Source organism: Triturus cristatus, chromosome 12 (genome assembly GCF_964204655.1).
Source record: "Triturus cristatus chromosome 12, aTriCri1.1, whole genome shotgun sequence".
Classification (NCBI taxonomy): Eukaryota; Metazoa; Chordata; class Amphibia; order Caudata; family Salamandridae; genus Triturus; species Triturus cristatus.
In genome coordinates this window covers 843871499-843887817 of record NC_140595.1, presented here as the reverse complement: position 1 = coordinate 843887817, position 16319 = coordinate 843871499, and the positions used below count along the sequence as shown (strand labels likewise).

At 45.0% G+C, this 16319-nt stretch overlaps 1 protein-coding gene across 1 annotated transcript; it reads left to right on the top strand.

Moving 5' to 3' along the window:
* The first annotated feature begins 958 nt into the window (after window positions 1–958).
* On the top strand, window positions 959–4705 carry LOC146783049 (uncharacterized). The gene has a single exon (XM_085637419.1). It carries the CDS (start codon window positions 1040–1042, stop codon window positions 4094–4096), a length of 3057 nt encoding a protein of 1018 aa, XP_085493545.1. The 5' UTR covers window positions 959–1039; the 3' UTR covers window positions 4097–4705.
* The last annotated feature ends 11614 nt before the right edge of the window (window positions 4706–16319 follow it).

Here is a 16319-nt window from a genome sequence, read left to right as displayed (position 1 = left end):
GCAGGAATCGGGAGGCGGGAGACTAGCCTTCAAATCGGTAGTCTCACGCCTGAATCGGGAGTGTTGGCATGTATGCTGGAGAGCAACCTATATGTTGCTGGTTGGAATCTTTCTATGGCCCACTTAATCATTCGCTGTTGTAAGGTAAGCAACCCTGGGTGTAGTGACGATAACTATAGTGAGCACCTTATCAGAGTCACTATGTTATGAGCGCCGCCATTGTAGCCGTTGTGTTACCATGGCTCCGCTCAAATTGTCCTATCTCTATATCAACCGTCTATCCCTCTTTTTTTGTTCGAAATCTAGTCGCTCTTTTAATGCTTATCAATGTAAAATACCAAAAGTACTTTTCAAGTGGAATATATCAGAGGTTTTGGCGGTTCAGCAGTTAATTTTTTGCAAAAGATTTCAAGGAAAGAGAAGCAGGGTCTCCTATTAGACCTTAATTCACCAAAAGAATTTCATTCCAAGATGGCTGGCTCCCATACGCGCCTCTCAAGCTGCCCGTCATAGCAACTATAGAAACGGGACCCTCCGGTCTTGGCGAGCGCGGCGGCCATTTTAGCATTGCGCCATTCATTTGAACGAACGGGGGGTTAGTGGTCCTCTTCGATCTGCCTCGACGTTTAATTAAAAAAAATCGCATTTTCCACTTCTAAAATAATTTCAATTTTATACTGTTACAAATGTATAGTTTTAGGGCATTTTTATAGGCATTTAAGCTGTAAATTACCATCAAACTCGACACATATTGTGATCTCAAATAATACAAGCTGATTTCAGTATAAAATTGGAAACTAATAATTGGCCGTGCAGCTTACATGTTTCTGTAGGTTATGTGACACAATCCAGTGGATGGCTGTTCAGGGACAACGACGTTAGGCGCCTGGGAGCGCGCTCGTACGCTCGCGCTCGGCGCGGCTGCGCATGCGTCGCCGTCTCCCTCTCCATCCTGGTTGGCGGCGCGCATGCGCACTTGTCATATCCATACTCGGACGGTGGCGGCGGCGGAAGCGAAGCTCTCCGTCTCTGAGGGGACATGGGGGAGCACACGTCCACGGATAGAGACGGCGGGGGGGCCCTCACCAGTTCCTGCCTGGGGCGCGGTGCCTTCGTCCCAGCGGTACCCCCCTGGAACCCAGCGGCCACCCTTGGCCCCACAGTCCGTCGTGGGGGGGCTGCAGGGGCAGGCTGGCGGTCCCGTGTGCAGGAGACTGGAAACCCCGTGCAACCCACTGCCATCAGAGGAACCGCACAGGGTGCCCCCGGTGGGCTCAACATAGACCAAGGAAGCCCCAGGCCTGCGCAGAGTGGGGACCCCACCGTCACAGGGGCCATAAGTAATGCTTGGAAGTTGCCTGAGGTTGTGAGTCTCTCCAGCAGCAGGCGTGGAGCCCCTGCTCAGAAGAGTACCCGCACTTCACTGATACCGCCTCATGTGCTGTGCGCTTTCATTGCAAGTGGAGGGCAGGGGGCGCCTGACCCAAAAGCGCCCAATACTGGGTCTCAAAAAGTTGCCCAGGTGACGCGGCAGCCTGTGGCGACTGCTCAGAAGACCTGTATTAAAGGGGAGGACCAAAGGCCACAGGTTAGGCCAACTACTGCTCCAGTTGACTCCAGTGTTGGCCGAAGTCGACATGGGACCCTCTTGGATACTCGTAAGCCACAATGTGGTCCCACAACTGTGCCAGGAGATCACACAACTGCTCATGAGGGTCTTGGCTCAATAGTGCGCCAATCTGGATATCAACAAGGCGCCATTATTGCACAGAAGCCCACTGCCGCTGCTCAGAAGACCTGGATTAAAGGGGACAACCTTAAAACTGAAGTTAGGCCTAGTTTTACACAAGTGAACTTCAGAGCTGCCCAGGGCCAACATGCTGCCCCCTCACACATAGGTGCTACTAAGCCCAATTATGGTCCCACAAAGGAGTCAGGGGGAAACAATAGAACCTATGTGCCACTTGGTTCACAAACTGTTTTTTCTGAACGTAGAGAAGCCTCCCACATCACGCAGAAGTACATGGTGACTCCTCAGGCCAACTCTGCTAAAGGGGATGCCTATAGAACTGGTGTAAGTCCAATAAACTCTATTGCTATCCATGCTCAAATTGGAACCCGTCTAGGTTTTGGTAATCCACAGTGTGTTCCCCAAACTCTTCCCGAACAATTTACACAGCTGATAGGGAAAGAGCGGAAAATGGAAACTTATAGTGCACGTAATAAAGGTGGGATGAAAGCTATGACCCCAACTAGGGATCCTCCACAGACGTTAAGGAGTAGAAGTAAATCTCCGTTAGGTGCTAGCTACCACTCCTCAAGGCCCTCTTCTTTACCCCTCAAGAGGAGTGAAAGGGAACAGTCCTCAAGCTCATCCACATCCTCTCAGAGCAGTGACAGCCAGTCAACAAGTTCGTCGTCTTCGAGGAGCCGTCGCAGCAGCCAGTCACCCAGTTCAAATACTTCCTCTCGGAGGAGGACCAACAGACAGTCACCACATTTACCCTCCTCAAATGAGGACAGCAGACGGTCTTTACATTTGCCTCACAGGAGACAGTACCCTGTGAAAAGGCCCAGCCAGTCAACACGTTCATCCTGTTCTGGAAATGACTCTTCTCTAAAAAAGACTAGTCAGTTAACACATTCATCTCGTTCTAGAAGTCCTAGCCCCAAAAAGAAGTCAGTTAAATGGCTAGATTCATCAGTGTCTAGAAGTACAACTACCACAAAGAAAAAGAGCCATCCAGCTTATTCGTCAAGCTCTAGGAGGCGATCCCCTGTCAGGAGGGAAGGCAAAACCTCACATTCAACCAAGTCTAGGAGCCGCTCATTCTCCAGAAGGAGTAGATCGTCGTCAAAATCCTCATCATCTCGAAGCCGATCTCCTCAGGAAAGGGATAGTACATCATCAGATTCATCTTCTGAGAGACACCCTCGCAGATCCCATTCATCCGGTCATAGAAGCAGTTCTTATCGAAGAAAAACCTCTCGATCACCAGATTCCAAATCCAGAAGGAGACAAAGCAGTCGGTCTTCTCGATCATCTTCTCAATCGTCCCGTTCGAGGAGTTCATCTCCAGGTTTGAAGGGCAAAAGTTCCTCAAGATCATCAAAGTCCCCATCTAAATCTACTCACCATACAGCATCACCAGAGAATTTGCATACTGAGGAAAACTCGCCTTCCAGAAGCTTTGGTGTTAAGATCGACATTAGTGAGCTGGTAAATGATGATAAGTGTATCAAAGATCGTATTTATCAAATGTTTGTGATATATGGACTTGTGAACTCTGTGGAGATCTTTACACTATCCACAATGAGATATGCTGTTGTGTTTTTTAGCCGACCTTATGAGCAACAAAGTGCACTTTTTAGTGCTCCCAAAACATTGTTTAACAAAAAGCTTACTGTCTCTCCCTGGACACAAAAAGATCAAGAAAACCAACAGGACTTGGATAAAAAGGAGCGGCGAAACATCTCCCGTTGGACTGATGCAAAAGCTCGAGGCAAAAACGCTATAACCATGTGGGACAATGCAATGATTCAGTTTCATCCTCGATCATCAAGGATGCTCTTAATTGATAATTTGCCTAAGACCATTGCCCCAGAGAAGCTGGACACTGTGTGTGCCCTCTTTGAGAACATTTTGGACATTGATGTTAAAGAAAGTCCACGAAATGCCACTTGCTGTTTTGCTTTGGTAGAGTTCAGTGATATCATCAGTGTCATTAATGCGGCAAAAGCACTAGATCAAGAATTTTTTGGGGTGTTCAATGTTGTGGTGGATTTTGCAGAGAGCGAACAGACGAACTGCATGTGGATAGATGGCATTCCTGCTAGTGTTCTTTGCAAAGATATGCTTGTAGTCCTACGTGAGTATGGCGCAGTGGCAAAGATGTTACGTGATAGCTTGCGTAACAGGGCTTTGATCCTGTATCAACGCAGGGAAGATGCAGTTTTTGCGGTAAAACATCTTAAGTTGAGGAATGTTTTAAAGAGCTGGGTTATGGTGGACTTTGCTAGTGACAGGAGCCAGTTAGCATTTTGTCGATCTATGGAAGCATCTGGGCAAGAAATAGGGAACTTTCTCTGTGAATAATATTATTTTGTTACTTTTTGAAAACCGTTCTTTGTAACATTAGTAAAGAAAAGAATGATAATTTTTGCGCTTATGTTTTTTCTAAATGAGGGTACCATTTACAAATTTTGGGTGGTTTGTGATGCCTTTATGTATTTTATCCATCCCATGGCTATCTTCTGTGCTTTTGCCAGCACTGCTGATTGCTGTGCTAGTAACAGAGGAATGCATTTTGAAAGCCTAGAGGAAGCGTGTATTAAGTGTTCTACTCTCCCTGTGTTTGTTCAGTTATCTTTTAAGTTGAGAATGTGAAGGATTTTCTTATACATTCTAATATTAACTGTATTAAAAATAACAGTTATTAGCTTAAAGCAATTGTTTTCTGAATTAAAATGCCTGCGTACCTTGATGCAGTGTACAGATGCTTGACTAGTAAAATAAATATGTATAGATCTGCCTTTATGAAAAACAAAGTAAAGACTGTCCTGAGAAAGTGTATGTCCCGTTAGGTTGTGTAATGGCCCACAGTGATGTCTGATGCACACTAACCATGTTGTAAACTATATGCATAGCCGAAAATGTGCTCAAGAGCAGCAGCATTTACCTACTAGTAAAGGAAGTCCAAACTTTTACAGATCACTGGCTCATTTTTTACATTTCACTATCTCCCAAACTGTTATAAAGGTCATGGTAATACTATTTTCTTACAGGACCATATACAGACAAATGTAGGTCACTAATGAAGCAAATGTTAGTTGCTCGATGTCTTTTTTTCCATTCTAAAAGGCGATGCCAGATTTGTCAGGCATAATAAAAAGACACAGAATTAGTATAATCGAATCAGTTCTATTCGTTGACTACTTTTGGGACTAGTGCCATTGTACGGCAAAACATGGGTTGAAACGTTATAGAGGAGCTAAGAGCCCAAGAATGAACCTCATACCTTGACCCCACATTTCTTTTGTCTAGGGCATTCTCACAAAGGGCCTCATGTAGGAAGCCAAATACCGGTCGGTAACGGCCGATTTTCGGTAATTATACCGTTACCGACCGGTATTTTGGCCATTGGTATGTAGGGGGACAAACTTTGCTTTCGGAATTTACCGAATCGGTAAAATTACCGATTCGGTAATAATACCGAATCGGTAATGTTACCGAATCGGTAACTTTTCCGAATCGGTAATTTTACCGATTCGGTAAATTCCGAAAGCAAAATCGAGATGTAGGGGGAGTGTGTGTGTGTGTTTAAGAGTCGGTATTTACCACCAACTTATAGTTGGTGGTAAATAATGAATGTATGTGTAAATGCATTTTTACGCGCGTAGCAGTGTGCAATGTGGCATACATACATGCCCTTAGGGCATGTATGTGTGCCACATGTGCACACATGGCCGAATCAGGGGTGCAACAGGGTGTCAATGTGACACCCTGCCACCCTTGTATGTGTTCCCCCCCATTACCGAATCGGTATTTACCGATTCGGTAATGAGGCATACCTTCCCATCAATGGGAAGGTATGCCTCATTACCGAATCGGTAAATACCGATTCGGTAATTACCGACTAGTAACGATTCGGTAAAAAATACCGACTCATTACCTACATACCAGTTACCACTTCTAAAATACCGATTCGGTATCGTTCGGTATTTTAGAAGTGGTAACTGGTATGCTACCTACATGAGGCCCAAAGTGAGCTAAAGTTGTTTGTTTTTGGGTCGCCAGTATAGGTTGCTTCATCTCTTCTAGATGGGGGTTAGGCCCTTCAAGACAGGATGCTTTACTTGGGTCCAGTTATACACCTTTGTGGTAAACATTTGAAACTGTTGAAGGTAAATTGCATCAGAGAGGAACCGATACAGAAAACCTTTTTGTTTGTTTGTGCTTTTCAGTTTGCATTTTGAGATTGACTTTACATCACAAAAACAAAATAAAATGTTCCTATGGCATAAGAGAAAGATTTGTGTAAATACCCATTTCTGTCTGACTTTGCTCACCATAGGTTCTACCCTGTCACACAATTAACTTGTTGCTTAATTCAAGCATTTCTGTTTTTAAACTGTCGTATGCTTCTTTACTTTCAAGATACCCCACCTTCTTTTGTTTAATCTGTGTTCACATATTTGTACTTCATCTGAGCTCATCACATGATCCTTTTCTATTTATTTCTTGTCTCTGATGTCGCATTTCAATTGGCCCACGCATTCCCTCTGTTTCCCAGTTTTCTAAGTCTGTTGTTCCCAGTATTTGTGCCCTTTCCCCTTCCAAACAGCAGATCCTTGTTTTTATGTCTGCCTGCTCTCCAAATCTGTGCTCTTGCTTTGTCTGTTTTTATTCCTGTCTCCCCATCAGGTCCCGTGCTCCACTAGAACTTTTTTAATGCCTCTGCTAGTTATTCATACACGTTTTACATTAATAATGATAATTAAGTAGTTGCTGTTCCATAGCACTGCAGATAGCATGTTATTACTAGCAAACTGTCAGTTTGTATGGGTAAAAAGTCTAGTTTCTCCTACTAGGTTTCAAACTTGTGGTCTATGGATACTACTGTTGCGTTCTGCAGATTTGTGGCACGTGCTGTCATCCGTTGAGGGTATACAGATGCTTAGTAGGTTTGAGCCTCGCCAAACTTGGTGTCTAGTGGGACTACTCGAAAAGCCAGGTCTTCAACTTCTTGCTGAATTCAAGAAGTGAAGAAGAAGCTCTTGTTTAGTGGCAGGTCGTTTCACGCTCAGGAGCGATGTAGGAGAAGGTTCGACCACCGGTTCTGGTTATCCGTTGCCTGGGATGTGTACAAGTAGGAGTCCAGACAAGCAGATGTGTCTGGAAGGTTTGTGAAAGCATATGCGGTTGTTGAGGGATGCTGGCTGCTGTTAAGTAGTGCCTTGAATGTCTGGGTGAGGAGTTTGAGTTGTGCTTGTTTGTGTATGAGGAGATATTGGAGCTCCTCAAAGTGTGTAATGCGAGTGCGGTGTAGGAGGCTAAGAGTGATACTGATAGCTGAGTTCTGAATGATCAACAGATCATTGGTCAGGTTTATTTTTGTTGATCCCAGTATAAAAGGTGTTCCCGTAGTTCAGCTTGCTTGTGGCCAGAGAGTGCGTGATGGTTTTCCGGGTGCTGATCGGGATCCATTTGTAAATCTTCTTCAGCATCTTCAGGGTACGGAAGCCTGAGGTGGTGACAGCATCGCCATGGGTGGTCGTGTCGAGTTTGATGTCTATGACGATCCTGAGCTTCGTGGTGAGGATCTGTGTTGGTCCTAGCTCTGTTGGCCACCTTGTGAAGCCCCAACGTGAAGTACTTTTCCAGAAGTTCATGATTTTAGTCTTGTTGATGATCATTTTTAGACCAACTGTCAAGAAGTGAATGATTTTAGTCAGGAAGGAACTGAAATTGAAGTTGAGCCGGGTACTGGGCGTCTTGTCTGTGAGGGAGAGAATGTTGCATGTTGTCAGCTTAAGAAAAGGCATTGATGCCATGAGAGTGGATGATGTTGGCTAGAGGGATTGTGTTTGCATTAACGACGTTCATTGGATGGGGTGGGAGACCACCAAAGGCTGCTAGGAGGTCCAGGAGGATGCGGGACACAGTGTCTCCTCTGTCCAGAATGATGCAGATGTTATCAGTGGCGACGATCAAGGCTGTTTCTGTGCAGTGGTTTGCTCTGAAACCAGAGTGAGTGGTGTCGAGGAGCTGGTGGTGAAATCAGTATTTGGTGAGATGTCCCTTGATTTTCTCAGACGTCTGAGAATGGTAGCAGGGAGATTGGTCAGTATTTGGCGAACGTTGAAGGGTCTGCAGAGGGTTTCTTCAGAAGTGGGAGGACAGTTGCGTGTTTTCAAGCATCTGGGAAGGGTGTAAGAAAGGTGGAGGCATTCAGAATGGGTGTGATCATGCCATTGATGGATTGCAGTCCTCTGCAGTAGGCGTGGTGGGGGCAGGTCTCAGAGGGGGCCCCTGAGTGAATGGACTTCATGGTGGCTGCAATCTCTCCTGGGGTGATGACAGGCCATGTGGTTAGCATTGGTTCTTTAGATAAGATTGAGAGGTGCTTGGCGACATATATCGGTTCCAGTTACGGGTTGAAGCTGCTGTAAATGACAGTGATTTTGTTGCTGAAGAATTGAGAGATTTTAGCAGAGATCCTGCAAAGGGTGAATGAGTAGGAGACCGCTACTACTGAGGTGTAATCTTTCACAATGGTTTAGATTTCTTTGCTTCTGTTGGTGCTGGCATTGATGCTGTCTGCCAGAGCAGCACATCTGATGGTGTCGATCAGTTGATGATTGCATCTCAGGAAGTATTTGAACGTGTTCTTGTCTGTATTGTCCTGGGTCATTCTCTGCACTCTAGTTTGCAGTGCCCAACCCCATTGTGTTATTCTGTGTCTAACCCATTTCCTCCACATTGTGGTTGAGTTTTCTGCTCACCTAATGTAGTACACAAGTAAAATATTTAAAAACCCGTACTACATATGTATTTAGAGGTACTCCACGAGCACACTCTTGTATCCCTAGGCTGTTTGAAATGAATACAAAGGGTGGATAAGTCACTTTTGAGGCGAACAGTGTGTGACTGGCTCTGCATCAGCCCTATTAGTCTTCAGAGGCCTTGTCATATTGAGACCTCTCATCTTTTCTATACAGGCCATCTAGTATCCACCTGACACACCATCACAACTAGTGAGTAAGGTGGTGAATGTAATCTGTCATGAATTCTATATCTGGCTTCTTTCCATTGACTGTATTATCCTTAACAAATGCCTTCCATTATCTTGTTCCTCATGCTCCGTTTTGTGCTGGTAATGTGGACTAAAATGTTAGTGGACACTAAAACGTTAGTGAACACATTAGTGTCTTCTATACATCCTCTCTGATAATTATCCAGTAATCAGCTGAGAGTTCTTTGTAACTGTTAAAGCTGTGAAAAAATGCAAAATAGTCTTTTTTCCTACATCCTTCCTGCCTGCGAGAGACCACACTTGTTGTTAATAATGTTATAGTATCCTTTCAGGATCATTTCTTATTGCATTCGCTGTATCAATTGTTGTGTATTCCATTGTACTGGCATTTGTGAAACACTGATGTGCAGTTCACCTGCTTTAACATCCAAGTTTGCGTGTTTACAATGTTTTGCCAGTAATCCCCTTTCTACATTGTCTAGCTTGAAACATGTGTTCGTGCCTAAAACCATAGCTCCAATGCAGGAGTTGTAGCATAGAGGGGCATGTGAGTGCAGAGGTGGTAGAAATTAGAATGTGTGTACACCAGAGAATCTCTATTTGATAAACTGCTGGCATGTTGGCCTGCAACCAAGTGGCACACCAGTTTGATGCACAGAATAAAGAGTTTACTTGAAGGTTTCTATAGCAAGTGTTAAGCGTGAGGTAGGCGAAGTTTGGTTGAGAATTGCTCCCATTTTAAACACCACCGTGAAAGTGCAAAAACACCAAGAAATGTTTATATTAGTCTTGTTGAATATCTCCAAATTCACACATTAAGTAAATGCTAATTAATTTGACACTTGATTTAAGAAAGATCCATTACATAAAAATTTGATGTACTTAGACGCACACTAACAGTTTGTTATAGTTGTTGAAGCTGAAACAAAATTTAAGGCAGTTTTTGCAATACTGACACGTGTTTCTAAAATTAATACTAATCATAAGTACAGTTCTGCATCTGCAATTGATATTAGTTGCCCAACTACCGTGACTTTAATTTTCTACCTGCAAATGAGTTGCATGTATTTCTCTGCAGTAGATTGTGGTTTGTGTTTTAGGAAATGTGACGGCGGGAGGCTCCTCTGCCATGTTCACAGTAGAAAGGAAAATAAGCGGAATGGGGCTTTTTTTTTTTACTGACTTTGAAGCAATTGATGGATTCAAAAAAATGCTTGTATAAAGTCACATTTGTTCCATTAGTTACACGGAAAGGGTATACAGTTCCTCTATTGGTCAAGGAGAGTGTGGGGCATGCTCTCCTTGGGATTAGACTAAGTGGGGGGTAGTGTTCAGTGAGCCTGGAGGGTAAAGGACTGTGTGGGGTGGGGGAACCCACATTGGTGGAACTAAAACCCTCACACACCCAGCAAGCTAGGTGTCATGCTTCATCATCTGGGTTTTGCTCCTCGTCGGGTCGGCGCTGCAATTCCCGACGGGCACCCAGGGATGGGGCTCTTTGGCGGAGATCTTTTGTTCCTTGCCGAGGGTGAGTGCAAGTGAGGGCCAGGAAGGTGTAGATGTTTGTGAGTGTGGTTAAAAAGGGTTGGTTAGTCTGAATAAATGATTTTATTCGGTCAGTAAACCACCCTGTTAAAAATGAAAAGAGAGGCGGTAGTTTTGACTAGATGGGTCAGGGACTACTCTACTCTGCTCCGGTGGTCAACATGTTTCATGCCTACAAGGTCAGGGGGATCCAGCGGCAATTCATCAGGACCAGTGATTACAACTATCTACAAAATTGTGAGGGTGTGATACTAATTATTTACAGTGATGTATAAAACTACCCTAAGTAAGTGTCGGAAAAACTAGACTCTTACATGCTGGACCGGCCTATAGAGAAGGGAAAAAGGAAACAAAACAGGCACCAGCGTACATTAAGACGCACACTTAGTCAAATTAATACATTATAGAGATAAAAAAGGGGAGCCAGAGACTCCTCCTATGCATTTTCAATAGAAAAACAATTTGCGTTACATACTGGTGATCATGCACAGGTGGATGCATGGTGCAGAAACGTGTCAGGTGATCAAATCTAAAATATAAATTTAAAACCACTCAGAATCTTACGTTTAAGTGCGGTAATGCTCACCTAACGTATTAGAAAGTGCCACTCCAGTCGGTACTAGGCGAGCCTCTTGGGGATGCGAGATTGCCTACTGTAGATAGGGGTACAGAGTAAAGAGGCGAGAGGCTCATGCTCGAGGGAGATGCATACTCCCTATTCGCTATGTACAAAAGAAGGGGTGGAAAGCTAATCCTCAGGTCCCGTGACAAGCGAGAGGCTCATGCTCGGATAAGATGCATACTGCCTAATCGCTATGTCCAATCAGGACGAAAGGTGGCAAATTACCCCGTGGGGCCCGTGACAGGAGGAACCACGACCGCGGAACGCTCAGTCCCCCCGTCCCAGGCGTCTCACGGAGAGACAGGAAGGAGACTGGGGACGGGTCGCTTCCACAGCCGCGGTGCGCCGATCACCGAGACCGAGCGAGTCTCAGCTCAAGAGGTGGAGTCTTTAAAGAACGCGATGTAACTACTCACAGTTTTGTCGCCCAAGGGTGGTTTGTAGACCTACCCTGCTCCGCCGAAACCGGGAAGTGGAGTCTGCTTCCCGCTGTTCAGTTAAGAGTGAATCCCGTGAGGCTAGGCGGGTACTGATTGGTCACCGGGCGCCGCCGGAAAGAATAACCAGGCAGTCTAGTTTCCAGGGTAAACAAGGGTGCCATCTTGGAGAGGGGTATGTCACTAAGTAGTGGATAGTGTGTAGGGCGTGATGGGGTCCTTAAAAATATTAGTAACAATTTGCTTATAACAAATAATCATCTTATATATCCTTCTCAACAGATTGGTATAGTCATGCTCGTGTGTATGGTCGTATGGATGACACTCAGACACATATATGAGAATATGTCTTATAGTAAAGTGATATAAGAGGTGTGGCGAGTTAATGTTATCACTTGTCATCTAGAGCCAATACCGTCAGACCTGTAAGTAATGGTAGGTGTATTAGGGACTGACATGATGCTGCCGACGGCAGTCTCGTCATCGAGGATGATTATAGGCGCCATATTGGGATGGGAAGATACGTAATGTGATGTTCCTGAAAAAGTAGCAAGGCGCTGCAGGACGTCGTTCTCCGATGTAAAACTACCGACTAGTGTGTTGATGTCATGGGAGAAACGCGCTTGGTGAAATATGTGAGGTTACTCCGACCAGGCGGTGTATACCAGAGAAGTGTTGTAAGGTATTAGTAGAATTACCCAGTTACTGTCACTAATTAGGAGATGGTGCCCCTCCCTTGACGGGGTATTACTCACTGGTAGGATTACAGTGGAATATAGGTATCAAGGGAGTCTATGGAGATGCCCTATCACTATCAGTGTTATGGGATGACGTTCCTCCCTTACTTGGGTCAAACTTACTAGTAGGGACTGAAATGAAATGTAGGTATCGTCTGGGTATTAGTGTGTTAAAGAACCCCATGGAATGTCATCATTAAGACCCCGTGTATCCGAGGACAGTTTATGGACCCATCTTTGTTCCAGTCTGTACAAAGATTGTGGTGGCATGCCTGGATGCGATTCAAGGACAACCCATCTCAAGGAGTCTGCTGTGTGGTGGAGATTTTTGAAATGACAATACAATTTTGTGGTCTCCTTGGAGCATCTGATATTACTTTTGTGCTCTGTGATGCGTGTCTTAATTGATCGTGTCGTCATCCCTATGTACTACAAAGCGCAAGGGCATTGTAATAGATAGATGCAATTCTTTGAATTACAATTCGTGTGACGTCCCAATTTCCAGGTCAAATTATCAGATAAGACCAATTCTTTTACGGTCATCGTCTGATAACAAGATGAGCAACTGCCACACGGAAAATGTCCTGTGACTGGTGGAAGACCCCACAGGGTTGCCTGGGTGTTCTGCGCTGCTTTTTTGGGTCTGGTGTGGATCAGAATATCTTTAAGGTTTTGCGTTCTCTTAAAGGCAAACCTTGGTTGTGGTAGAGTTAGATCCCCAGCCGCCAAAATCCCCCAGTGTTTCTTGATGACTTTTTTTATGTTGTTAGAAGATGGGGTAAAAGAAGTCACACAGGTCAAGATATCGGTTTGTTCACGGGTCCTAGTCTCCAGTAAAACCTCTCTAGGGTTGTTCCTTGCCCGTTTCATGGTGTTATTAATAGTAGCGGGGGGGTACCCTCTCTCTTGTAAATTATTGGCCAGGCTATCTGCCTCTTTCTTGTAGTCCAACACAGAACTACAATTTCTCCTTACTCGGAGAAACTGGCCAAACGGAAGGTTGTCCCTCAGTGCTTTGGGATGGTGACTGCTATACAACAACAGGCTGTTTCTGTCCGTTGGTTTTTTTATAGAGACTAGTGGTTAAGACTCCTGATTCCAGTCTGATATCTAGGTCCAGGAAGGCAATGTGTGAGGGGGAGATGTGATTGGTAAATCTCAGGTAAGGATTCTGGATATTAATCCATTGGCAGAACTCTTCACATCTGCTCATAGGGCCCTTCCAAAGGATAAGGATGTCGTCAATGAATCGCCTCCACAGAATCAGATTCTCATTAAAGGGGTTGGTTGGGCTCTGAATGATCTCCTCCTCGAAGGCTGCCATATAAAGGCAGGCTAAACTAGGGGCAAAAGTACTGCCCATAGAAGTCCCTTGGCATTGATGGAACAGTTCATTCCTGAATTCGAAAAAGTTTTCAGTTAATGCCAAGGATGCTAGGTCCATAATGAAAGACACCGGAGTGGGTGATGTCCATTCTTCCTTACGTAGGACCTCTTCGATCACAGTTAGGGTGGCTTGTTGTGGGATATTAGTGTAGAGTGCCTCCACGTCGAGAGTGACGAGGAGGCTGATGTCCCCATTAGGTGCCAACCCTTCAATTGTTCTTAAGATATCACTAGTATCTTTGATATAAGATGGTATCCTTTGGACCAGGGGTTGCAGGTAGTGATCCACAAATCTGGATAGAGGCTCCAGGACTGAGCCAATTCCGGACACAATGGGCCTACCTGGGGTGGGAAAGGTCCCCTTATGGACTTTAGGCAAGGTGTAGAAATATGGTGTTACGGGATTCAGTGTGTTGAGGAAGTCAGCCTCTTTCTTTGAGATCCATCCGTTTGTCTCAGCCTCAAGTGTGAGGCTGTTGATGGTGTCCTTCAATCTGGGAGTAGGGTCTAAAGTGATCGGGGTATAGTATTTCCGATCACTTAGTTGTCTCCGACATTCTCTCTCATAGTCAGGGGTGGACTGGATGACTGTAGCTCCACCCTTATCTGCTTGTTTGATGGTGATTGAGGGGTCATCTGCCAGGGCCCTGGCTGCATTCTTTTCCTCCTTTGAGAGATTATAGAAGGTGTTAGACCTATCTTGTGTCATGGCTAAATCCTTTAGTATTGCTTTTTCAAAAGTGAGGACTTCTGGGGGGACCATGCCAGCGTTGGGAGTAAAAGTTGAGGGATTATGCAGCCCAGTGTCTGTATGTTCAGTATCATCATTAGATTTGTTGTGAAAAAACGCTTTGAGGCGAATCTTTCTGAAGAAACTGTGCAATTCGCAAGCTTCCCTGAATTTATCAACTTTAGGAGTTGGTACAAAGCCTAATCCTTTGCGCATCACTCGTAATTCAATGTTATTGAGTGATCTTTCAGAGAGGTTGATCACTAGGTCCTTCTGCCCCTGCGTTGGCTCCGGGTCTCCATTGGTGGCTGAGCTTGATCTTGCCACTGAACATGTTGTGTTCCTCGCCTTCGCCCTCTTCCTCTGCCCCAGCCTCTGCCTAAAAAAGGTTGGGGGTTGGTTCCTGGGTAGAATTGGGGAGGACACGGGGGAAACGTGGGGTATTGCCAAAATTGAGTTTGTGGTGGTGGACCAGGGAATATCGGTGCCCCTAGATTATAGAAGGAACGGTTGTTCTTTCTCCTCTGGTTTGAGGAATCCCAGCTACCAGAGCTTGAGTTACTGTTGTTGGAGCCCCTCCTGCTATTGTTGCTAGATTCTTCATCGCTCGAATAATTGTTCCTGTTAGGTGTGAAGTCTGGTTTAAGGTAGGGGAAGATTTTTTCCTTATCAAACCTAGAGATATCCTTCTGCAGTTTAGTAATCTTCTGTTTAAGAAGATACTCCCTATTTTCCGTTATTTCTGAATTGATTTCAGCTAACTTCGTTTTGTATGTGCTATTAGGCACTGCAGATTTCATATTAGACTCAGCAGTTTGTATCCGTAGTAACAAGGCATCAGCGAGTCTTTTTGCAGTGTTAATTATAAGTACTAGGAGGTCACGGGTACATTTCCAAGAGACTGCAGACCAATCCTTCTTGAATGGGGGGTCCTCCAGAAATAAACGGGGAAAGATGTTCACAATCAGTCCATTGGGGGCAATGTTCGCCCTCAAATACTCAGTCATAACAGCACCATGCATTGTTATTCTGAGCCATTCTTTTTTGAGGGATACCAGGTTAGACCAGTCATCTGAGTGAGACACGTTTGCTGTTGCACCTTCTACTCCTAGGAGTGATGGTGTTCTGAGGATGTCTGAGACTGCATCCTCGCCATAGCTAATCCCTAATTCTCCCTCCATTGTGTGGAAGACGGGAAGCAATGGCCACTAACCCAACGTGGGGGGTTAGTTGGTTGTGGGGTGGGCCTATCAGTGTAAATTGACACTGTAGGTAACCTCGTCTTATCCTACGGTTTTCCAACCGCGCAAGGAATCGCAATCAAATGAAGGAAGAATAAAATTGTTCAAGACAGATGGGCTATATTTAATGAGGTCCAGTATACAGGCCCTGAAATAGTTACACGGAAAGGGTATACAGTTCCTCTATTGGTCAAGGAGAGTGTGGGGCATGCTCTCCTTGGGATTAGACTAAGTGGGGGGTAGTGTTCAGTGAGCCTGGAGGGTAAAGGACTGTGTGGGGTGGGGGAACCCACATTGGTGGAACTAAAACCCTCACACACCCAGCAAGCTAGGTGTCATGCTTCATCATCTGGGTTTTGCTCCTCGTCGGGTCGGCGCTGCAATTCCCGACGGGCACCCAGGGATGGGGCTCTTTGGCGGAGATCTTTTGTTCCTTGCCGAGGGTGAGTGCAAGTGAGGGCCAGGAAGGTGTAGATGTTTGTGAGTGTGGTTAAAAAGGGTTGGTTAGTCTGAATAAATGATTTTATTCGGTCAGTAAACCACCCTGTTAAAAATGAAAAGAGAGGCGGTAGTTTTGACTAGATGGGTCAGGGACTACTCTACTCTGCTCCGGTGGTCAACATGTTTCATGCCTACAAGGTCAGGGGGATCCAGCGGCAATTCATCAGGACCAGTGATTACAACTATATACAAAATTGTGAGGGTGTGATACTAATTATTTACAGTGATGTATAAAACTACCCTAAGTAAGTGTCGGAAAAACTAGACTCTTACATGCTGGACCGGCCTATAGAGAAGGGAAAACGGAAACAAAACAGGCACCAGCGTACATTAAGACGCACACTTAGTCAAATTAATACATTAT